The sequence below is a fragment of the Micromys minutus genome (genome assembly GCF_963924665.1).
Source record: "Micromys minutus genome assembly, chromosome: 24".
Lineage (NCBI taxonomy): Eukaryota > Metazoa > Chordata > Mammalia > Rodentia > Muridae > Micromys > Micromys minutus.
Genome location: NC_137959.1, coordinates 15,815,066 through 15,840,421, shown reverse-complemented (window position 1 = coordinate 15,840,421; position 25,356 = coordinate 15,815,066). Strand labels below are relative to the sequence as shown.

At 41.3% G+C, this 25,356-nt stretch overlaps 2 protein-coding genes across 2 annotated transcripts in view; one reads left to right on the top strand and one right to left on the bottom strand.

Annotated features, from left to right (window-relative positions):
• FTO (FTO alpha-ketoglutarate dependent dioxygenase) overlaps positions 1-15,672 on the bottom strand; it is a 327,644-nt gene extending 311,972 nt beyond the window's left edge. The window contains exon 1 of the mRNA XM_080937058.1: positions 15,577-15,672. Within this exon, the coding sequence (XP_080793184.1) occupies positions 15,577-15,621 (45 nt within the window). The 5' untranslated portion in view covers positions 15,622-15,672. The remainder of the gene's footprint in view (positions 1-15,576) is intronic.
• A 2,923-nt stretch (positions 15,673-18,595) lies between these two features.
• RPGRIP1L (RPGRIP1 like) overlaps positions 18,596-25,356 on the top strand; it is a gene marked incomplete at both ends in the record, with an annotated part of 82,264 nt that continues 75,503 nt past the window's right edge. The window contains 3 exons of the mRNA XM_080937056.1: positions 18,596-18,680; positions 20,624-20,768; positions 23,824-24,122. Of these exons, the coding sequence (XP_080793182.1) occupies positions 18,596-18,680; positions 20,624-20,768; positions 23,824-24,122 (529 nt within the window). The remainder of the gene's footprint in view (positions 18,681-20,623; positions 20,769-23,823; positions 24,123-25,356) is intronic.

Below are 25,356 nucleotides of genomic sequence, written 5' to 3'. Positions count from 1 at the left end.
CTTCTTACTGCACAGGTCCTGAAATGCAAATGCCACTGCATTTCTCTGAACAAACAATGCACCGAGGAAATCAAGGGGCATGTATGTCACTGGATGTTTTCTCCGGCCCCGCGTCTTTGGGCCACATCTTGAAACAGTCTGGATTTGTTTGTGGAAGGGACAGATCCCATTCTGAGCAGCAGTCAGATGGAGTCCTCTCATTTTGGAGTACTGCAGTGGCCTAAGAATTGAGCTAGTCCTGAAGGAGGGCAAGCTGATCTGAATTTCCTTAAATTCTTCAGAGCTGGTGAGATAGTGGGTAACTGAGACAGAAAAGGTCACCTGAACTGCTTTTAGGAGTTTGGGGCCACAGATGACTCTCTCAAATGCTTTGAGTTGACAAAAAGATGACGTAGAAAGGGCATCCATTAGAGTGCCCCAAAGGAAGGTCCCGCTGAGGAAGGGCTAGCAAGACTGATGCTCTGCATCACTGTTGTCCATTACAGGATGTAAGTGGATGGGCAGATGAGCATCAGACCTTTTCATTGGCCAGCCACTAAGTCTCCTCTACTACAACCTTACAGAAAACATTAAGAGCTTAACATCATGATTAACATAAGGTTTGTTTGGCAAGATAAACTTAAGTTGTGTAACTGACTGGACCATGCACCAAGGTTCTGTAGAAGAGGTTTGTTACATCAGACTCCTGCATGAGGGCCAAGCACCCAGAAGCTTTGTAAGGAGTTAGTTAACGTCAGCATCTAAGTGACAATTTAAAAGAAAAATAAAATATCCTACTGGGTGCTTTCATGGGATGTTGTAGCTAAGACAGCACGTGGATATCCAGAATAATTTCCCAACTCGCAATCTACTTTAATCGAGATGGGCGGTCAGGGTGCAGAAAGGCCCACTAAAGCTGTGAGAACCACTCTTCCAGAAAGAAACAGTATTCCATAGTTGATACGCCCAGCTTTTAGATTGCTGCCTCAGTATTTAAGAGAATAGGTCTGCCTTTCTCAGCTCCGTATAGATACTGCAAAGCTAAGGTAAACCCAGGAAGGTCTTGTCCTTTATCTGAGCAACGTATATGCCAGGAAGAGGGTAGTTAGTGAAAAATATAATTGTTCAAATAACATTTATATGGCTAATTATAATTAGCATTCAAATATCATTTCAAGAGGTGGTCTGCAGCCCCCTGGGAATTCACTGACCTTGGAGGATTGGGGGAGGTAAGGTAGGGGGACAGTCTTTTCCCTTTAACCACATTAGAATAGCCTACAAGCATAGTTACCTAATGCCTAGAACTTCAGTTACACCAATCTGGTACTTCTAACTACTGTTGAAGATTTCAATAGCCATATGTTTCCAAATAAACTATGGTTTGACATACATTTTAACTAGCTTTTGTAACTATCTATCTTTGATCTCAGAAACTTTAATACTGTATGTATTATCTTTGAGTATTAACCTTTAGGTATCATCACAACTTGAAAAACCTTTTTTTTTTTTAATTTTCCCCACTCTAGAAACATAATCGCATTAACAAAATGAATTTACAATCTGTTGTGAGAACTTTCTCCATAGGGAGAGGGAGAACAAGTGATGTCTATCCCCTCTTCATAAAGCCCTAATGACAAACCGAAGTTCAGTTTCACCAAGTTCCCCCTGGAGAACCAATGAATCTGTGTGGGTGCATTGGGTGTGCAGGCGGTGACGATGGAAAGTCCTTACTTGGTACATTTGTTTCATAATCACATAATCAATCTCCCTGGTTTAGCCTTTTGTCTGTATAGAATCCGCAGGGATGGCCTGTTCACCTCCTCTTTTGTGGAGGAGTATTAACATTTAACAAATCCTGCTGCCATTATTTTGGGCCAGCACAGCTGAAGGTCTGGAAGACAAGACAGAAGCTCTGTATTGAATCTTGAAAAAAAAAAATCCCAATTTGTTTGTTTGTTTTCTAAAAGAACATGGAAGTCGATCCTTAAAACCCTAAAAATGTTTGTATTTGTATGTGCATGCATTCATTTACATATAAAACACATTTAAAGGTATAGCATACTTTTTTTTTAAAGGAAGTATAATCGTCCAAATGGAAAAAAAAAAAACAAATACCCCATGCAATAGGGTCTACCTTGTAGAACCGGAAGTGCATATTAAGTCTTGTCATTAAAGTCAGTCTAAAATTTTTTAGTTTACAAATTCATGTTCTAAAAAAAAAAGAATTACAGTGGCACACATGTAATCCCACACTCAGGAAGCAAGAGGCAGGCAGATCTCTGAGTTCAAGGCCAGCCTAGTCTACAGATCAAGTTCTAGGACAGCTAGGGCTACACTGAGAAACCTTGTCATTAAGGAACAAAAACCAACCAAACAAAGCAAGTTACGACAATTGTTCCAAAGAAAGATTTAGGACCATTACTCTATCATTTTTTTAAATTTTGGATTAAAATTTAGACTATTTTACATTGTGTACAAAATGAAATTGGACCAAGTTAACAGCTTTTAGTTTTTATGAGCATTTAGTTATGAGTCATTTTAGTAATCAGTACATGATGTAAAGAAACAAAACATAATCACATAATAACAGCCTAGTATACTTTATCATACATATGACATTCTAATAAACCAAGATTTGCACACCATTATTTGTAGAGATTTTTTTTTTAATTTTATTGTGAAAGGAAAACTTATTAGTCAACATGTTGCTAGACTTCGAAGAAACAAAAGCAGACATGTGTAGAAAAAAGGTGTATTGAGGGGGAAAAGAACATTTTATCTCAGAGGAGAATGGAACTGAAGATAACAGGCAGAAATTACAGGAACTGGAACCCAGCAGAGCTCACCATAAAATTAGAACAAGACAAACCATTAAAATAAGTTAATATAAGATAACGTAAGATAAAAACGCCTTCGGAGCTCAGGGAACCAGAACTCTATCAGCTGATAGAGGGGGTGGAATCAGTCTTATCTGTGATTACTGCTGCTTTGATGGAACACAACAACCTAGGGAGGAAAGGGTTTACTTGCCTTACACTTCCCACATCACTGTTCATCATCAATGGAAGTCAGGACGGGAACTCACCCTGGGCAGGAACCTGGAGGCAGGAGCTGATGCAGAGGCCATGGAGGGGTGCTGCTTACTGGCTTGCTCAGCCTGCTTTCTTACAAAACCCAGGACCCACCCAGGGATGACACCGCCCACAATGGGCTGGACCATCAATCCCTAATTGAAAAAATACCCTACAGGCTTGCCCACAGCCTCATCTTATGGAGCCATTTTCTTAATTGAGATTCCCTCTTCTAAGAAGACGGTAGCTTATGTCAAGTTGACATAAAACTATCCAGTTCAATTGATCACTTGTCCACAACCTTTCTTTTCTCATTCATCCCCAAGAGCTCACATTAAAAACCTAACTTTAAAAGTCCCAGTCTTTACAAATTTAAACACATTAAAATTTCAGTCCCTTTAAAATATCCAGTCTCTTTAAAGGTTCAAAATCACTTTTAAAGGTTCAAAGTCCTTCAACTGGGCTCCTGTAAAAATCAAAATTAATTGAAATACTTTCTGTTTCAAGACAGAAGAGCCAGGGCACAGTCACAGTCAGATAGATCAAAGCAAAGCCCTTAATGTAGTGTAATACATAATGCAACGTCACAATCTCCTGGGCTGAGGTCACTTCTCCAGTTCTGCCCTCAGCAGCGCACACACACCTTTGTCTAAGTTCATGCAGGCTCCACTCCATGCTGTTCTTGGCAATTGTCCCATGGTACCAGTGTCTCCAAAATGTGGGATCTCTTTCCGCAATTGAGCTGCACTTTGGCCAATGGCCTCTCCTGGACCCTCCTCAGGCGCTCCAGCCCTGCTGCACAGTGCCAAGCCTAAGCTGCTCTTCATGACCCCTTCATGCCTTCAAAACCACCTTGGGTGACTCTTACACTACCAAGATCAGCCGCCAGCACAAGGCACAACCTTGGCCGCCTCTGGAACACAGCTTCTGTGTGCTGACTCAAAAAAACATTTCCCAGACTTCAGTGATTCTGGTCTCGTCTTAATCATTGCTAATTTCTCAGCTCCAAATGGCCATGATCAACTGTCCCAGTTATGCACGGTTCCACTTCAGTGGTACTGGTCTCTATGAATCATGGCTTAATCTTCAGCCCCGGCTGACCCGAGCAACAGAATCTTAATTCAAAATAGCAAATGGCCCCTTAGAATCTTCACCCTTTCACCTGAAGCTTCGCAAGCCAGGCTTCCATCCTCTGCATTGCCCTCAGCACTCTTACCCTCCAAGATCACAGAACAGCCCTCGAGATCACCGGCTTTTCTAGCCCAAAGTTCTGAAGTCCTTCCACACTCCTCCCCAAAACACATGGCCAGGTCTCCAATAACAATACCCCAATAGCCTGGAAACAACTCCTCTTTTTAAGAGTTTCTATTGATTCGATGAAACAGTGTAACAAAAGCAACTAGAGGAGGAAAGGGTTTATTTGGCTTAGGATTCCACATCCAGGTTCATCATCAAAGAAGTCAGGACAGGAACTAAGGCAGGGTGGGAACCTGCAGGCAGGAGCTGATATAGAGGCCATGGAGGGGTGCTGCTCACGGACCTCCTCCTCATGGCTTGCTCAGCTGTGGATGAGTGACACAGAGCCTCTGCTCTGGAGGTCAGAGGGATGACAGAATGAGACTAACAAGGGGGAAAGGAAGGAGCCAAAACTGAGGTTAGCCCTCGAATCAATCACTCCCCAAGAACAGGGAAAGTGTTCCATCGGAGGGACTTGTGTCACTGACCAGGACAGAGGTCAAACAGTCTCTGTTTAGCCCAAAGTGAGTCTGGAGGACTGAGGACCTCTCAGTGGGCTTTGGTGGGAAGAAGGAAGAGGAGAGTGGGAGAGGAAGGAGAGAAAGGAGTCATCTAAGGCAGGGGGCAGGGTCATTGCTTCAGGCCCAACAAAACCCCTCCTGGATTCCGCACCAAAGTATTAGAGATGGGGACTGAAGGAGGCAACACGAAAATAAAGGAAGATTGGTCTCTGAATCAGAACAACTGAAGGGCCACAGTCTCTGAGGACCGGAGTGTGTGCTGTGACACCAGGGTCTTCAGGTTTTGTAAAGCTTAAACGGGGAAAGGGCACATCAGTGTGGGGATTCAGTTCGACTCTGCAGTTTCAGACAGACCAGTCTGTACTGGTGGTTATTCCTGAACATGGGAAGGTTTCTGGCAAGTTTGCCAGACTGAGATGTTTTTAGCCTTGAGCCAAACTCTGCCAAAACAGGAGTGCTTAGTAGTCCCAAGGTGGTGCTGGAAATAGCAGGGGTCGTGTGGGTAATACGACACACTGGAAGTTCTACGCCATGCAATCTTCCCTTACTGACTGCTAATGTCTCTCTCCTACAGGGAAGACACGGGCCACTGGAATAAAATGAATTCCGCACAAATGCTGTTTTCAGGTAAGCTAATAGTTGTTCAGTTTCTAAGACTTTTGGGGAGAAGGAAGACACTGAATTCCAACTTGAAAATCAACATAAAATAGACTGAAATAACAAAAAGCAACAGGAATTGTTCTGACTCCATTGTTTCGCACATGAAATGTTCAGGAGGTATTTCAGGTGGTTTGGAAACTAGAATCGAATAATGAAGATAACAAAACACAAGCAGCGAAGGCGAGCACACTGGAGACTTGCGGCAGATGAAGAGGGGTTGGGGAGAGGAAAGAAAACAAAAGGAGGCAGAGCAGGCTCCACAAGCGGAGGTCCTCAGAACCGGGGGCGGTGAGGAATCTGCCCCACGCAGGTCTTCATCCCTGTTTCCATAGACATCCTAAAACTGTGGGCTCCTGGAAGTCTGCTCATGAGATGACGGCCATGTGGCAGCTGCGGAGCAAGGCTGACAAGGCTGCGGCATAGAAAACAGAGTCCTGATATGGGTGCTTTGCGCTTGCTTAAGTATTTGAACTAAGAGACATGGAAGGTTTCAGAACCTCAGAACCTCGGTTCCTCTGACTTTCTGCCTCGCTTCTACTCAAAAGCGAGTTCAAACCAGGATGAGTCTTTGTGGCCCCCTTTCCCAAAACAAACCAGGAAGCCTAAAAACATTACTGTCAACTTCCAAAACTGGCCTGACTGAGATGAGATCAAAGATGCTCACTCCAGGAGGGTCCTGCCCCATGCATGAGAGGAAGAAACACAGGAGTCTACAAGAATCTACCAGGCAGGACCCCATGTGCTTCATCTTAGCTCTTCCATTAGATCCAGTTTCATCCAGCTCTGTGCCTACACAACTACCATTCTTCACCCAAGCTAGGCATTAAAACTCGCCATTTTTTCCTGGAACTTTGGGGCTTCCCATCTCAGTTAAAGTTATGGTTAAACGGGATCTTCTTTTCTTTTGTTAGCTGGGGCCCCAGCCATGGAGCAGGTCTCTACCCCTCATTTAATCTCTTCAAATGCCCTCACAGACAGACAACCAATATGTGTGCCCCATCTCCTTGATGAACCTAATTCAAAACAAGCCGTCGGTGAAGATCACCAGACTAGTTTCAGGACCTTCTCAGTAACTGAATATGAGGTGGTTACAAGAATAGCACAGGTGGAGAAGGCAAAAAAGGCTTGTATTCCTTCCCCCACAAGGCTCATCCCTTGGGCGTGTCTCTACCTTTCACAATATCCTTTAAAGAGTCTTAGTTTGCTTTCTCTTGTTATAATAAAACACCCTGAGAGGAAAGCAACTAGAGGCAGGAATATCTTAGCTCACAGGTTACAGCCTATCACCATGGATGCCGAGGTAGGAACCAAGGTGAGAGTTTGAAACAGAAGGCACAAATGAGCGATTTTAAATGGGTTGGTTTCCCTAAGGCACTTCTTACACAGCCCAGGCCCACTTAGTCAGGGGAGGCACTGCCCACAGTGGCCTAGGCCCTCCTACACCAAGGAAATACCCTACACGCATGCCCGCAGACCAATCCAATGGAAGCAATTCCTCAGTAGCAGCTGCCTTGTCTCAGTTATTTCAAGTTGATACTGAAGCTAACCATGACGGTAAAAAACCCTCCTGAACTTCAGAGCACATGATTTAAGTCTCTGAATACACAAGGACCCAAAGAGAAGCCATTAGAACTTTTTGAAAGCAGGTAATTTGTTTGTTTTGACTATACTTTCAGTAGGATTTTTAACTTCACTTTTGTTACATGTCCATTTTTCCCCTTCACACAGTCATCCAGTTTTGGTTTTGTGAGTTAGGTCTGTTTACTTTTTCATTACTAGGCAATCTTTCTTCCTTAGTTTTAATTTTGTATTTTACTCTTTTCACCCACTGTATTTCTTCCTCCAACCCACATCTCTCCTGTACTTTTAGAGGCATTCTGGCTACCACATTGGGGTGGTTCTATTTCTTTGCTTATTTTTAACACACACGCTTATATTCTTACTTCTACATATGTGCTTATAGTTGTATAATTGGTTAAGTTCTCCACAGGTTTTGAACTGTTTGGTTATTGGCAAATTCTTTTCTTGTCTTTTTCTGGCCCCGTCTTTCTCCCCCCCCCCCCCCCCCGTAAATAATTCCTTTTTCTCATTTAATTTAACATCACATCTGCTTCTCCTCCACTGCCTCTTCCTTTACCTCACCTAGCAGCTCTTGCCACATTCACAGTGCACTGCAGCCATGTCTGCCTGAGGGTCACCAGTAATGTGCCTGTGGGCTGTGACTCACTTTAGGTGCTTTTCTGCATCTTGTATCTGACAGTGCTACAGTTTCCTCTAGCCTCAGTGGTTCAGAGGATTAACTTTCAGAAATAGAATGTTCAATGATACCCCCAAGACCACCATACACAGGGGGTGGGGGGAGGACAAACCTCAGAATATCCAAACCAGCAAATGTGTAATTAGTGATACAGAAACAAAAGAAATATGAAAGAGCAAAGCAACAGACTCCTCCAAAAGATCACTCCTCTATTACTGAACCCAGAATCCTGAAACGAACAGAAAGCCAGAAGCAGATTTCAAAAGGCCATTAGTGGCTGGAAGAGGGTACCTTCAGACTAATCCATCAGGGACAGAGGAAAGAGTCAGTAAAACGGGGAGACCATCAGCTGCAGAAATAATAGACGGCAGCAAGGGAAGGGGATTCTACAAGGAACCTGAGATTCTTAAAAAGAAAAGGAAAACATTATGTTAGAGATAGAAACCTCAAATTAAAAACACAGTGGAAAGCATCAACAGGTCTCAAAAGAAAGATCAATGGCCAACGAGCATTTGTAGAACTATCCAGCATCCTTGGCTATTAGGGAAATAAAACCGAACACATTTACCACTAACAGAAATGTGAACTTGTACGATCACTCTGGAAATCAGTACGGAGAATTCTCAAAAACCTACAAATAGACCTGCCCGCTGGCCCATCTATACCTTTTGGGACTATGCCTGAAGGCCTCTAAGAAAACATACCACAAAGATGCTTGGACATCCCTGTTCACGGCCAGCTATCCTCAGTAGCCATGAAATGGAGCCTGCCTAGACAACTGATAAAGAAAATGGTTTAGAAACACATGGGGTTTTGCTCAGCCACAAAGAAAAAGTAACTCATGACACCTGCAGGAGAATGAATAGAACTGGAGATCATTTATGGTAAGTGAATTAAGCCAGACTCAGAAAGACAAATACACTTTCTCCCAAATACTGAACTTAGACTTAACAGTATACGCATATATAGTATATAATAGTGTAAGTGTTTCATCTAGTTCCCCTCACTGCTTAAAAAAAGGCTCTTGTGGGAAAATGTGTGAAATGTAAAATTATCAACTGTGGGGATATGGGCTGTGAAAGACACCCTGGTCCCTATAGGATCGTAGGTGCTTCCCTAAAATTCCAGGAACCAGGCTGTGGTCATCAGCCACACCCCCCATAGATTCAAGGCCATCAGTCACAGAGGGCAACACCCCAAGCCCCTCCTCCACAGGTGAGCAGGAGACCACAGGTCACAAGGCCTCAAAAAAGATCTTCATTATGAGGACCTAAGGGCCTAGAGGCTTAGCCAATTAGCTTTTCTTCCCTCCAGACACTCCTCCCGGTAAAAGGTATTTAATCTCAGGCCCTGAGAAGTTGGAAGTATGGTTTTCTTCATCCACTTTCCGCCATAACAATAAATGTCTTTAAAACATGGACTGTCTCCTTTTCACCAGAACCCGCCATGGGAGCTGTAGAGAAGGCCTTTGCCTACAGAGGTCTAGTCTTCCGTTAGAAGGCCTCTCTGTTCCCAGCTGCAGCTGCCATTAAACCCGAGCCTACAGCCTGCCACAGGGAGGAATGAAGGAAGAAACAAACGTATGACCATTCCACAGAACAAACACCTGTGTTACTACAAAGTCTGACTCCTTTAAGGGTAGAGAAAAGACAGAAACTAGTTTAACTGATATTAGGAAGAACAGAAGGCTAGGCCAGCAAAATGGCTCATCAGGTAAAGGGGCTTGCCACCAGGCCTAAGGCCCAAAGTTCAACTCCAACTGTACCAGAACACAAATTTTATAGGAAAAAGACAGATATACACAATAAATAAATATTATTTAAAAAAAAAAAAAAAACAGATCAGGGCTGGAGCTGGAAGCTCACAGTAGAGCACCTGCCTAGCTAAATCAAGGTTTTGAGTTCTATTCCAGGTACCACCAAAGAGAAACTATAAAGGAGGCCAGATGACAAGAAAAGAGACACAGCAATGAAAGGAAATGTCCAACCCTGTAGTGGCCCCTGCAAAGAAAAATAAAGGGGGAAACAAAGTAGATATTCTTAGAACAATGGGCGGGTAGGACTAGGAGCTGGGTTAAGTAGGTATCACATAGATATTAATGTCTCTGCAATTGGCAACTGAATGAGACTTCCCCAGTTCTTCAGTGAAAACAAGCTGAATCATTAGGGGTAAGGAGGGCCAGAGCCTCCTTTTTACTGTTACAGTTTGTTGAAATGAAAATAGTGCTAGGTGTAGCTCAAGTGCTAGAGGTAACCTAGAAAGTACAAATCCCCAGCACACAGAAAAAATTCTACTAAATGACAGTAATGGCTCGGATTGTAGATGTGGCGTGGAGGGACTGCAAAAAAGCTGACACAAATGGCAACCTGTCCATGGAGACAGCAGGCCTAAGTTAGTTCTAAGTTCCAGTCTTCCGGTTCTTCTGTGGGTTTTATATTATCTGAAAACTGTAGTCAAATCATCTCAACAGAGACGACCAAACTCAGTGAAGACCACAACTACTTTGCCCCTGGGAAACAGACATGTACTTTCACATGATGCATACAGGTGCCATACATACTCCCACACATTTGCAAACACACAGTGAATGGGGCCTCACAGTTGCCCAGAGAGTCATTCAGTCTTGGCACTACTGCCTAGATGGAGAGACATAGGCCCAAAGTTCGAATCCTCATTCTAATGACAAAGAAATAGGAGACCCAATGGTCTAACTTCTGCCAAATAGATCTAGCAAATACTACTGACTCATGCCACTAAGAAAAGCACCTGTTCAAATGCATGGACACATGTATGTGCGCTCTGATAATCAACAGAGTGAAGGAATGTTTTGCTAGAAAGCCAGATATTTAGTCCAATCTTCTTCTCCCTTCAGATTTAGAAAGTACATAAAGTCTATAATACAAGCAACTGCAAGTGCAAATATATATATATATATATATATATATATATGTATGTATATATATGTGTATATATATATGTATATATAATCTAAATTATTACAAAGAGACAAGGAGAATCAAAGGTAATTACTGTAGAAATGGCAGCATGCAATTTAAAAAGCAAATGAAACTTCTGTGACTTCAAAATTTTCATTTTTTTTTTCAGGACAAATATTTCAAAAGTTTAACACACTGGCTCAGGACTGTAATCCTAGCTTATTAGGAAGCCAAGGCAATAAATATACCTAGGAAATATAAAGAACTCATAAAACTTAATAAGCTAACAACAACAATAAAACTGGATAAAAAAAAATGTGAACACACACCTCACATGAGGCTTGGGAGATGGCTTGGTGCTGAAGAAAGAACTTCATATTCTCAGAGGCCAAGTAAGTGCTAGGTAGGAGGAGTGGGTTCTGCCTCTAGTCTCAGGACTAGTAAAGCATGGACAAGGGATCCCCAGACTAGCTGTATCTGCAAGTTTGGGCTTCAACTGAGAGACCTAGCCTGGATAAAATGGTGGAATTGATAGAAGATTCCCCCACATCTACCACGGGCCTCTACACACATGTGCATTCCCAAGCATGCAGCACTACCATATATGCCCCTACACGCACACAAACAGGCTCATATACATTTGCCACCCATACATATGCACAAGGAAAAAAAAAGAATATACCCATGTTCATTAAGTATATGATAATGTGTAATAGTGGTCATCAGGAAAATACAAATCTAGACCACAGTGACCTCCGGGTCACCATGAAGGCTACAATGAAATGACAAACAGTAGCGAGCTATGACAAGAACTTGAAGAAATTTGAAGAACCTTCAACATCTCTATAAGCAACGTGGCGTAGTGAGGCCTGTGTGGCCAACAGTATGGCAGCTTCTCAAAGTATTAAGCATAGTCTTTCAATGTGACTGCTAGCAGACCTCTACCCCGTCCATACAGAAACTAGGCTGCAACTGTTCAGGGCATCATTTTCCATGACAGCCAAAAAATAAAAATAAAAAAAGGAAAAAATAAAATCAAATTGTTCACCAAGCATTCCATGTCCTTGACACAACTACAGTCACCTGGGAAGAGGGAATCTAAATTAAGGAACTGTCTCCATCAGACTGGCTTGTGGACATGTTTGTGGGAATTTTTTTTTTTTTAATAATTGATTCATGATTGATATGGGAGGGTCCAGCCCATTGTGGGTGGTACTACCCTGCGCACATGGTCCTGGACACTATCAGAAGGGTAGCTAGTTGCACAGCCGTGAGAAGCAAGCCAATAAGCGGTGAGTGTTCTTCCATGTCTTCTGCTTCAGTTCCTCTAGAGTTCTTGCCTTGGCTTTCCTCAATGATGAACTATTACAAGACAGTGACCATGAGGTAAACACTTTCCTCAATGAAATCTTACCAAGACAGTGACCATGAGGTAAATACTTTCCTCAATGATGAAGTCTTACAAGACAGTGACCATGAGGTAAACACTTTCCTCAATGAGGAAGTCTTACCACACAGTGACCATGAGGTAAATACTTTCCTCAATGATGAAGTCTTACCAGACAGTGACCATGAGGTAAACACTTTCCTCAATGATGAAGTCTTACCAGACAGTGACCATGAGGTAAACACTTTCCTCAATGATGAAGTCTTACAAGACAGTGACCATGAGGTAAACACTTTCCTCAATGATGAAGTCTTACAAGACAGTGACCATGAGGTAAACACTTTCCTCAATGATGAAGTCTTACAAGACAGTGACCATGAGGTAAACACTTTCCTCAATGATGAAGTCTTACAAGACAGTGACCATGAGGTAAATACTTTCCTCAATGATGAAGTCTTACAAGACAGTGACCATGAGGTAAACACTTTCCTCAATGATGAAGTCTTACCAGACAGTGACCATGAGGTAAACACTTTCCTCAATGATGAAGTCTTACCAGACAGTGACCATGAGGTAAACACTTTCCTCAATGATGAAGTCTTACAAGACAGTGACCATGAGGTAAACACTTTCCTCAATGATGAAGTCTTACAAGACAGTGACCATGAGGTAAACACTTTCCTCAATGATGAAGTCTTACAAGACAGTGACCATGAGGTAAACACTTTCCTCAATGATGAAGTCTTACAAGACAGTGACCATGAGGTAAACACTTTCCTCAATGATGAAGTCTTACAAGACAGTGACCATGAGGTAAACACTTTCCTCAATGATGAAGTCTTACAAGACAGTGACCATGAGGTAAATACTTCCCTCAATGATGAAGTCTTACAAGACAGTGACCATGAGGTAAACACTTTCCTCCCCTGGTTGCTTTTGGTTGTGATGCTCTATCACAGCAACAGAAAGAATAGTAAGTAAATAAACAAATACATAATAGTCGTGAGTGCAGAACTAGGAATACCATCTATCAGGTAGTGAAGAGTATGAGTAAGTGCTATAAGATCTATGAACCTCAGCATGGATGAACATGTATGAAACATGATATGATGAACATGTGAAAGCAGCCAAACAGAAAGATCACATATCATGTGAGTCTATTTATGTGGTAATATTCTGAGGCTAGAGGTGGCTCAGTTAATAACATGCTTGCCACAAGCAAAAAGGACCTGAGTTTTGATTGCCAGCCCCATGTAAAAAGCCAGGTGCAGTGCATGCCTGTAATCCCTGCTCAGAAAAAGTGAAGTCAGGAAGATCCCCATAGCTTGCTGACAAGCAAGTCTAGCCCAGTTAGTGGGCTCCGGGTTCCTTGAGAGATCCAGTCTCAAAATAAGGTGGAAAGCAATTGAAGCAGAAACTCAATGAGGAGCTTTGGTCTCCACATACACACACCTGCCCATGTACCTGCATATGTATGTACAGACATACACAGACAACAGGCTCACACACTCAAAATATCCATAAAAGGTATCCCTAGCAAACAACAACAAAAAATTAGTGTTGCCTAGACACAGAGGTGAAGTACTTGAGGAAATTGCAAATGGATGCCTTAGCCAGTGTAAACAAAAATAGATAACATGATTGTTCACGGTTTTTAATAGTCTCAAGCCTGTAACAATCCAAATGCCTAGCAACAGGTTAGTGAATAAACAAGTCATGGGGTCACACAACATGCACTATTACTCAGCAAAAGAAACAACTTGATAATATGGGCGTTAACATGTATAGATCTGAAAAACTATTGTGACCAGTAAAAATGACACCAGGGTGCACATTGTGTGCTTCCACTTACATAAGAAATTCTAGAAAGCATAGATTCAACAATCATGACTGGTCACATGACTGCCTGGGGGTAAAATAAAGGAACTGGCTGTAAAGAAATGACTTTTTAAGGGAGACAGTGATGTTCTCTATACAACTGGAACATTCTACATATATGTACACTGTCAAAATTTAACCTGTTTACAACAAATGATTTCAAGACACTCTATAAATTATACCTAATTTAGCTGAACAGAAAGGCAATCATTCATGATTACTAGGACACTGGCTAAGATTTAAAACAGCTCCCTGTGCTTTGTTTTCAATGTTTTTCACAGAAACAGAAACAGAAACAGAAACAGAGTTAGGAGATTATAAAGTCATAGGAACTCACTCTGATTCTTAATCCCACCTAAAGAAAAACACACAGCCCTGAGCAAAGGACAATCTCTGCCAGACTCTGTTTCCGTGTCTGTAAAATACATAACACAGGCCTTTACACAAAATATCCAACATTTTTTTCAATCCTTAGGTTTACCGACTTAATCTTACAAGAGGAAGTTCCAGGACAGTAAGTACTGTGCCTGTTTCATTTCCCACTGATCCCCACTGCCAAATATTTACCTACCATAGAATAAACACCAAACTGCATATCCAAAGGCCTTTGACCAAATGAACTACCCACAAGAGAGACCTTTATGATGGGAAGAATCTGACCCAAACCACGCAGGATCTTTCAGGCTGTGTGAAGTTTTATATTTATCCTAAGTAGCAGAGTTTATCCTTAATAAACTTTTAAACGGGTGGCTGCCAGTGGGTCATACCTAGATTTAAATTTTGAAGAGAAAAATGACTCTCTATAGAATGTGGAGAAAGATATGATTTGGGGAAAGAGGAGGATGCAGAAGATCTAAGGTGAAAGTGAATATATTTGTGACAATTCACTGAAGTGATCATGGTAATTTCATCCAAGGTAATAGAAATGGAAAAGTAGACTGGTCAACAGGTCCCAACTTTGGAAATGGGAAAAAGGAAAACATCGACCTTCAAGTGTTCATCTTCAAAACAGACTGTTTATACTCTACCTATGTAATATGTCTTGCCATCTGCTGCAATGATATGAAATAATTATGCATTTAATGTAGGTGTCTGATACAAAAATCCCTGCAAATAAGTCACTGTTGTTATTACTGTCATCCCAAGGAATGTCCACTGTCAGAAAGCTGAAGAGCAAGCACAGAGTCCAGGAATATACTATCCACAGAAGCTATGAAAAGCGTATTTGATGTGCTGACCACGCAGACGAGTCACCTGGCCATTGAGGCAATGCTCCAAATAAAAAACATTTCACCATACAGATTCAGTGGCTCAGCTGCTCTCAAGCTGAAAAGGCACAGGTGGTAAACTGAGGCACAAGAGTGGCTACAAATATAACCAAGGAATAGGGACACGGCCTTAGATGCCTATCTTTTCATTTCTGACCAAGTCTAACTGTATCCAGATCTGCATCCAGAGCAATACGAATTTACAGCACAGACGTGCGCGCGCACACACACACACACCACGTCTGCAGGTCTCTTGCAAACAAGGCCCTGACATCCCTTGGCTTAAAGCCGAGCATCCACTCACCCATCCCAGCGGTTCTGCGGGTTCCCTGCCTCTAGTCCCGGACTAACGCAGAATCCCAGATGCCCGGAGCCCCACATACCTTAGCTTCCCGCTCTCGTTCCTCCGCGGTCTGGACGCGCTTCATGCTGCTACTAAAGCCGCCTTCGCCACCGTGGGCCGTGACCGCCCTCGCCCTGGACCCCGCCTCCTCTGTGTAGTTCTCTCAACGGCTCTCTCCCGCCTTGTGCCATTCTCTCTGATACCTAGTAGAACTACCGCTCCCAGAATGCTCCGCGAGACTCCCGAGAACTCCTTGGGCTTCGGAGCCGAATTTCTCCAGTCAGCCAGCACGGCTAGCGTAGTCCTCTATGCGACCGCCGACGGCCGGGAGCCTACAGAGAACTACATTTCCCAGTGGGTAACGGGACTCGGTGTTTTCCCGTGCTCCTCTGGGCCTGCAGAGGCTCGCGCCCTGGGCGCTATAGCAACCGCTAGCTAGCGGAGGGCGAACGCGGAGGTGAGTACCTTGTGAGGTGGGGGCTAATGCAGGTTGGCTGGCCCTTCCCTGCCTCACAGCTGAGGGCCTGGAGTCCACTCGGAAACCCGGGATAGACCTGGGATTTTTGCGTGAAAAGCAGTTCATCCCGACACACCTCCATATACTCAGGCCTGCATCACAGTCCGCCCTGTCCAGCCAGAAACCTAGCTGATAAGAATTGCCAACCCTAAGTCCTACAACTTGAAAGTCACAGTCACTCTATTTCCCAGGATTTGGGATTGGGTGTCAGAACCTAAGCCTCCCAAGGGGCTTGTTACTGCTGTTGTTTTGTTACCGACTGTCTTTTTTTTTTTTTTTTTTTTTTTTAAATACAGCCTCCCCATGTATCCCAGGCTGGCCTTAAAGCTTTTTAACCCATGCTGGTCTTAAATTCAGTAATAGGTCTTGCCTCAAGTTCCCACCACCACTGTCAGTTTCAAGTGGTTTATCTCTAGTTTTTATTACTGTTTTTCATCTGACTATTCCCATAGTCTGTTGAAGCCATTACAGGGTAGAGATTCTGTTTAAACTCGCTGCCTGGCATTCATTCATTTATTCAGTAATTGATAACATTGATGCCCACTATGTGACATCAGATAACAGAAGGGGGGACTCTTTTGGGGGAGGAAGCTAGAGAGATGGAGGAGGGGGAAGAGATAAAAGCAAGAAACTATGATATAGGTGTGAAAATATAACATGCTAGGTTAAAAAATGAAGATGACAGTGAATTACTAGACAACTCTGGGATAATGGCAAAGGCTATTGCTGTAAGCAGTAAGGCGTGGTGGCAATCAGATCTCTGAATTCTAGCCAGGTTTACATAATGAGACTTTAAAAAACAAACAAACAAAAAATAGAGAGTTTGAAGCCAGTGTGTTTAGTGTTCTTGGTGAATTTCATGTCAGCCTAGACTGCATAAGGCTTCCCTTAGAAATGTTAGAAACCAGGAAGAAAATTAACATGGAACCGTATGGGAAAGTCTAAAGAAGGGTCAGTTGGGCTGAGCTCTGAAGTATGAGGACACAGCTGAAGAAGAGCCTTTGGAATTAAATAAAAGTGTGCCGGGCTCGAGGAAAGCCGGGAAGAGTGGAAGGGAATCGGAGAGCAAGGAAGGAGAATTTGCTGTGGCATCTTATCTACTTCAGGCCAGTAACAGTTTTCTCCTCAGTCATGATAACCAGGAATATCACCAAACAACTAATTCCTGAATGACCTCGGGCAATTGAGCTACTTGTCTTGGCTGATGTTTGTATATCAGAAGCCATCTAAGTGGTCATTGCCTGTGCGCACTGGAAGCATGGTGAGCAAGCAGTATGTGTTAGCATCACCTTCCGTAGTCACTCTTGGACACATTTGTCCCTAGCAGTGGTTCTCAGCCCATCATGAGTTCCAATCAGAGTTCTGGGCCCTCCCTAAGAGACACTTTTCATGTGCATATACGTAGCCAAGTCTCAGTTTTCACACACTGAGACCCAAGAGCTCCCTCTATCCAGTCAAGTGACTGTTTAATAAATGCTGCTCACTGCGTGCACCACACTCTGTGCCAGCTTCTGAGACAGAGGTGAACAAGAGGAGCAAGCGTTCTGACTTCTTGGTCTTCCATTCTAAAACCAGCATTCTAGAGCTTGAAAGTCTCTTCCTTACAAGAGCACGTCACTTACAATTTACATCTCTGCCTTTCTAGGAAGGTCAAAATGGAAATAGAGAAAGTACTTTCTTTCTCTCTCTTTCTCTCTCCCTCTTTCTTTCTTTGCTTAATATACACTGTATATTCATGCCCACATAAAAACTAATTTACTATGGTATGTCTCTATAGAGAAAAGAAACTAAAAGTTCTAGAACAAGCCAGACAGACCATATGTTGAGGTAGCTAATCTCTGGAACCCACATGAAGTAACAAAGGAGGAGTGTGACAAAAGCTAAGCCATACTTATGGAACCTCCTTTGCAGAGCTCGAGAAGAGCCATTCATTTGCACACCATACAGCCAGGGGGCATTCCTAGACTCATGACATCCCCAGCACCTTTACTCAATGCCTTTATTTTATATCTCTCTCTTTTAGGATAACTGAGATAGGTATAATTTGTTCTGTTTTTAAAATTAGGTAAACTTAATGACTTGACCAACTATGAGATGGTAGAACAAACTATTTGACTCAAATGCATGACCTGAGTTGTGGTTTTTGGGTTTTTTGGGGGGAGGGGGGTTAGGGGTAGATTATTTCCCCCTAGAATCCATGCTCTCTTTAAGGAAAGGAGTAGGACTAAAAGTATTTTTTAACTTCGGAAGGGTTTGTTTGTGTTTCAGATAAATGAGTAAGGAAAGGAGGAATGGTGATCTTAGCTCATTTCCTAAGAGAGCTGTAGGAAATATGCTGCCCAGTGAAGACAGTCCTCATGATTGGATGCAGTGTTCCTTCTAGAATGGCAGCTTTCATCTTGCCCAGGCAGCACATGTGGGCAATAACATGTCCATTAGAGTTCTCGTTTCCTAGTCACTTTATTTGGCTCATTCCATTGCATAGTTAATGCAATAACTTAGGAAGAGTTTGTTTGAATTTTCTTCTCTCCACAGATAGGCCATGTCTGGCCCAAGTGACGAGACAGCAGGAGACCTGCCAGTGAAAGATACAGGTCTAAACCTCTTTGGAGTTGGAGGGTTACAAGGTATGGCCACCTGTTATTTATTACAGTTATGAACTTTGATCAGTAATTTCTTTACTTTTAATTTAAAGTATTTCTGATAGTCATACAAACCCAGCCATTTAAGTAACTATATAGCTCTTGATTGGACTGAACAAGATGGAGAGTTTAAAACACATATGGTATTTTACTGCAAGCATCAATTATCAACAGCTCATAGCAAATGCAAGATCCCCCTCTGTTCTGATAAAGAGTTGTTATAAATCATCTTTTTAAAATTCCACACATCAGTAGAAACTGCATAGAGTATCAGGCCTCCAAACTGAATTGCCTGGTTTAAATCACATTCACCATTAAAACACTTCTTTATGTTTAAATTTTATATGAGAGGAAATACCATATTTTAAAATTTCTGCCTTTCAAGTAGAGTATCTCAAAATGGCCTGTTTATGCAAGTGATAGTGAGTTTTCAACCACATTAATATACATTAAAGGCTTTTTTTTTTATCCTTTTAGCATTTAGTTGTTCTTGTAGAGCTGAAGAGTATTTTCAACTGAGAAAGCAAAGAACTGCTTTAAAGAACAACATAGACTGGAGAGCCAGGTTCATTTTTGTGACAAAGCCAGCCAAACCCTTGTGCCACTAACCTTGTTTGTAGAAGGCTGGGGGCTCAACATGTATCTTAAGGACTGTACCTACACCTTTTAACTATAACAATGTCTGGAACCAGGCTTAACTGCCTTAGAAAGGTAGTAAGTATATGGTTCATTGAGAACAAATTGACCACACCTATTATTAAAAGGAAGAATGTTTAGGCTTTGATTTAGATAATGGAACCAGCATCAGGTATCCAAATTCAAATATATTTGAAGTGTTTTTAAATTGAGTTTTGGTATTATGTAAGTTCAGTCCTTATCAGTAGCCACCCCCAGTCTTTAATATTGATTGAGATTAAATACATGTACATACTTAAAAGGTATAGAAGTTTGTTGGGTTTGGTCGGATTGGATTGGGTTTGGTTTTTGAGACATTGTCTCACTATGTATGCTCCTCTGACCTGGAACTCACTGTGTAGACCAGGTTGGGCTTGAACTCACAGATCTCTGCCTGCCTCTGTCTCCTGAGTGCTAGGATTTTTTGAAAGTATACGCCACCATGTCAGGTCAAAAAGTTAATTTTCAATATATGAAACAGCTTATATATAATTTCTGATCTGTTAAACTTTCAAATCTCAGGTTTTGGGTTTTTCTTTATTTCTGGGGATTTGTATTTGTATTTTTCTATATCCTAGCTCAGAAAACAAAGTCTAATATTATGTTCATTAAATTGTTTCAGTTTTGTCTATAAAAACACATACAGATTTGCAGATCAAAGGACTTTTTCTTGCTGCCATGTTATCGACTAAACCTTGCACATGTAGACAAGTGTTGTATGCTATTGAGCTGCATTCCCAGTGTGGGCAGCCTGGCTTTTCTGTGAGCTTTACAGCACTCAGAATAGGAATTGGAAATCTGTTGAATCAGTTCCCACCTATATTCTGAAAGAGTGATCAAGTCCACACCAGTGAATAGTTGTTGCTCGGGTCCCTACTATTGTATGTGACGCATTAATCACAAAGAGCTCACTGGAGATTGTTTGGATGAACAGTTTTCTAAAAAACAAAAAACTAAAACTTAATTAGTAGGTAAAAAGGAGAGAAATTTGTGTGTGATGGAGAATGCCTGTGATCCCAGCATTTGGAAAGTAGAGGCAGGAGGGTCAGGGGTTCAAGGTCATCCTACTTACAGAGCAAGTTTGAAGCAAACTTCTGCATATGAAATCCTGTCTCATAAAACCAAAAAACAGGGAAAGGCAAAAGGTGTGCAAAGCAGGAATGCATCAGAGATTTTTTTTAATATCAACAGTTATCAGGTTTCAGAGACTGTTTTAAGTGATGCCACAATTAATCACCTTGGCATTTTTTCAGAAACCTCAACTGCACGCACAGTGAAGGCACGCCAGGCAGTGTCACGTGTCAGCCGTGAAGACCTGGAAGACAGAGTTCTGCGTTTGCAGGATGAGAACATTTTACTTAAACAGCATGCCCGCAAGCAAGAGGATAAAATCAAAAGGTTATGATAAAAAGCTTTTAGCTTTTTCTTAACTCTGTAAAGTTTGAAGGATATAGTTTTTTATAAACTTAATTGAAAGCCCCACCTTCAATCTCTTCTGGAACAGGCAGGTTATAAATAAATAGAATTTTTTAAAAATGGAAAATCTTACAAAGTAGAATAATAAACCAAGAGGATTGTGTTTATTATGTCTGAAGTTACCATTTGAAAGAACACAGCTAATAGCTCAGAGCGCCATGAGAATATTAGATCTATAAATAACTTTTGGTTAATATTTATGACTTAATAAGCAGATAGCCAAGCATCTGTTTGTTTAAATGCCATAAAAAATTTAAAAGTAATTAACTATTCCAACTTGCTAGAATGTGTGTTCCCTTATGATTTGGGATTTACTAATGAAAACATCACTTATGTCTGGGCCATGTTTAAGTTCACTTGGATTAGTCTTGGTTCTGTATTTATTTCAAACAGGCTCTACCACTTTTGAAAAGGCACAGTGTCACTTTTGATGGACATGTGAAAAAAATGTATATAAGAATGATGTTTTGAGTGTAGTTTCTTTTTAATTCTATTTTACTCAAAAATACTATGCCCATCCTTTGAGTGCCTGGCATTGGAGGCAGAAGTGTGCACATACATCTGTATTTGAAATCCTATTCTAGGTTTAACGGAAAAGGAAAGTAGCCACTAAAGGAAGAGGATGGCTTTCTGCTTGGGACTTAGCACACAGAAGTGGATCCATTTACTTTCCACTCTTTACACTTAAAAGTGTTTCCAAACCCACCAGCCAGCCAGGTGCAAGCCTTCTACCTCGAGTTGGTTTTGAGACATAGAAATTGCTATTTGTAAGATGCACCTGATTCATTTTTGAGCAGTAGCACACTCAGGTCTACCAAACAGAATGAGGCATGAAGTCTGTGACCACTAAACTGTTTTTCTTTAGATACAGAATTGGTCAGTAAAAGAATGGAATTCACAACCTTGACCTTATTAGTAATGTGTCCTATCAAAAAAGTAAAAACAACTTCATTATTAATGAGCCACATAGTTTAATGGAGAGGGAACTGTGCTAGGAGTGAAGTTGTCTAGTGTCTTTCTCCCAGTGTCCTGTGCTCAGACTGTTTACTCCCCTGAGACTTTGCTTTATTAGGCTGTGGGAGTACCTGAGCACTGGCCCATGGCTCTGGATGCTTCCTCAACCTTCTCCCACTGACGCCGGCATAGATCCCTGCACAGATAGACAGCCTTTACATTTATCCTCAATTGTGAGTCACTATCACATTTTGTGTAAATACAAATTTTTATAAATTGCCTTTTTAAGTCCTCAAATCTCACCCAGAAGGCTTGCAACTCATTAATAACTTAAGCAAGTGAAAATTATTCCTATGACTAAACAAGCACATGCTCCTCTGACAAAGTTTATTTGAGTATCAGTAACTTTAAGAACTTGAAGACATTATTAATATCCATTAAAAATTCTTATTCTTTAGATGACTGGTCTTTATATTAAATCTGAACCTTTCTTTTTAATGCAATCTATGTCTCTAAGTGTTAATCTTCCTGTAATAAGTATTCAAATATTTAAGTGGCATATCATTTGGATGAATATCTTATTATGGATGGGACACTGAGTAGGGCCCAGGACTCCAAACTCATTAATCACTGGGCAAGGAAGAGTGTGGCTTTGCTGGATGACAATACCTGGTCAGATTTCCTAATGATACATCATCTACCAGACTGGGTAGAAAAGGAAGTAATCCACTGATTATTTTACTAGGATGTTTGTGGTTCTCTTGGATCTTGGTTTTTATTATCCAATATCCCTTATAAAGCATCCTTAGTGGAATTTCCTCAAGGGAAAGAGAAAACAGTCTTCACTGATTTTGTCATACAGAGCTCTCCCTGATGCCACATGCTGTAGCCGGGTAGCCAGAAGTGTAGATAGGCATGTATTACTACCGCGTTTACAGAAGACTCTGCTTAGGGGGAAAATGTTGTTCTATGACATCCCAAAGCTATTAAGAGTTTTTTTTATTTCACTTTTGTTCCCTTAAGTAAAAGCTTCTGTCCATAACCAAGCTAAAATAAAGCAAACCCACTTAAAGAAAAATGTAGTGTGTTTTTATTTCCAATCTCCTGTCTGGGTCTTTATAAAAATAGATTCACTATAAACTAGAATCAGCTATTGAAGATGTGCGACCAATTTTGTAAAGTCTTGAACTTGTGTCTCTCATCAAAGCCACCTTTTCTTTCTTGTCCTGCCAAGATTTTTCCATTCATTGTCAGGCATGTTTTCCATGCGTGTATGTTACATCACCCCATGTGCCCACTCTGCCTTTTGTTCTGTCTGACCAGCTTTTATCAAAACGTGAACGAGTCAAAGGTATAAGTTCCTGGGATGTCAGAAGAACAATTTATGTCAAAAACTTTCATTATCATTAAAATACTATTTCTTTCATATAATTAGTTTTTGAAATTAGACACAAACATTTATTGAGCACTGGCCAACATCTAGGATCACATTTTGTTTCTTTTGAAATTTCAGTTAAATTTTATATGTGTCCATCTGTGAATTCCATCATTTTTATGTGTTTTCCTTGTCTTAATCCTATAGAAAGATAAGATACTATACTACCTAAATCTACATAATTTTAGCTCACTTTCCAAAAGTTCTAACTCACTGTGGGTTGTATACACGGCCCACCACATCCACACTCTGTGACTACGTTTAAGTGCAGCCAGCGTTCCTATATAAGGTCATGCGTTAAAAATTGCATTTCTGGAACATATGGGGTAAATATGTGTCCTCTCTTTACTAACCTTAAATGATAAGCCTTAGGAAACTGCTATTTGTCAGTGCTATAAAGCAGATTGTTGCCCAGTGGTTTCAATTATCATCAAAGGATTCTTCACAGGCAGTAATAGTTACATCAAAACCTGAAATTTATTATTCAGGTTCTGCACTGAAGTCTTCACAGTGATTATGCTCCTTTCAACAGAATGCATTTTATGCTCACTTCTCACATTCCTTTTCATCTTTTTATTATTTCCCTAGAATGGCCACCAAGTTAATACGGCTAGTTAATGACAAGAAGAGATATGAGCGGGTTGGTGGCGGCCCCAAGCGGCTGGGACGAGATGTGGAAATGGAAGAAATGATGGAGCAGCTGCAAGAAAAAGTTCATGAGCTTGAAAGACAAAATGAAGTTCTCAAAAACAGGCTAATATCAGCGAAACAGCAGCTCCAAGTCCAGGGGCACAGGCAAACTTCGTACAGTCATGTGCAAGCTCGAATTAACACCGGCCGCAGGAAAGCAAACGCCAGTGCAGGCTTGCATGAATGCCCGGGGAAAGGTAAAACATTCGCCAAACCCTGGACCTAAGTCTGAGCCTGTTGCCCACTGACACACACGGCTTTGTTTCTTACTCGTGTTTTTACATGTCTTCAAAATGGGTTGGAACAGTTTGAGGCTTGCTTTCTGTCAGATCATAATGCTGTAACAAGGATGGTTTTATTCAGGAATCCCTAGGCCACTGTAGCTTATTTAGTAACAGTAACAAACCCTATAATAAGCATATACATGTCAGGTTCTTAACCCTGAACTCTGCAGCTGGTGAGCGAGAAAAAGCCACCTCTATAGATTCGCTTTACATGTGACAAGTGCTGGAACCAGAGGCCTCATCCCTCTTTAAAATAATTATGGCATCGGTCTCTTCACACTGAAAGAATGTTGTAAAGTCTCCTATATTACAAATCAATTTCATAGACCAAGCTAATTTAGGCATCAAGCCCCCGTTCTTTCCATCCTCAGAAGAACTTATTAAAATGAAGCTAAAAGTACATAAATATGTTAAGTCACTTTTTAAGAATGCCGCTCCTAGAGAAAGAAATAAACTGTTAGCTCTAATTGATTTTTGTTAGGAATATGCTTCACAGAAATATCCAACATCTTTTGTAATATTAAAAAATGAGGTAAGCCTTTAGTTAGTTATAATTCATCGAGGAAAGGGGAAACACCATATGAACAGAAGGAAAGGGGAGGAATGTTATAGTTTTCTTTTCCAAGGCAGAATGTTAACACTCGCTCTTCCCTAGATAGTGTGCCTTTGAAGTCAGTATGGCCTCCACACAGACAGGAGGCAGCTGCAGGATGAAAGGGCTTAGCCGTTGGCAGCACTGTGAGATTGCAGTAGCCTGTGGGTATAATCAAAGTGAACACAGCGAATTATAAATCAGAAAACACACACTCTGCCATGAATGATCTTTTATATCAAGTCAGCCCTTGACCTCTCAGCCTCATTTTCCCCATCTGTAAAATGGAATGATAATGTCAGGTTAGATAAGAAGAAGGAAATTGGGAGCTCCTCACTTAGTGGCATTCCCTTAAACACACGTCCTCTCTGAATCTTAGTTTTCTCCTCTAGAAATGTTAGTGGATGAGGTGATATGGAAGGACTGCTGGGTCTTTTATGTTAAATAAAAGTTATACCCAAACTTTAAATTAATTTGGCAAGCAATTTTGTTAGATTACTGTTCAAATCAAAGAGATCAGCTTACCGTTCCCTCTATTAAAATGTTTTTAAAATG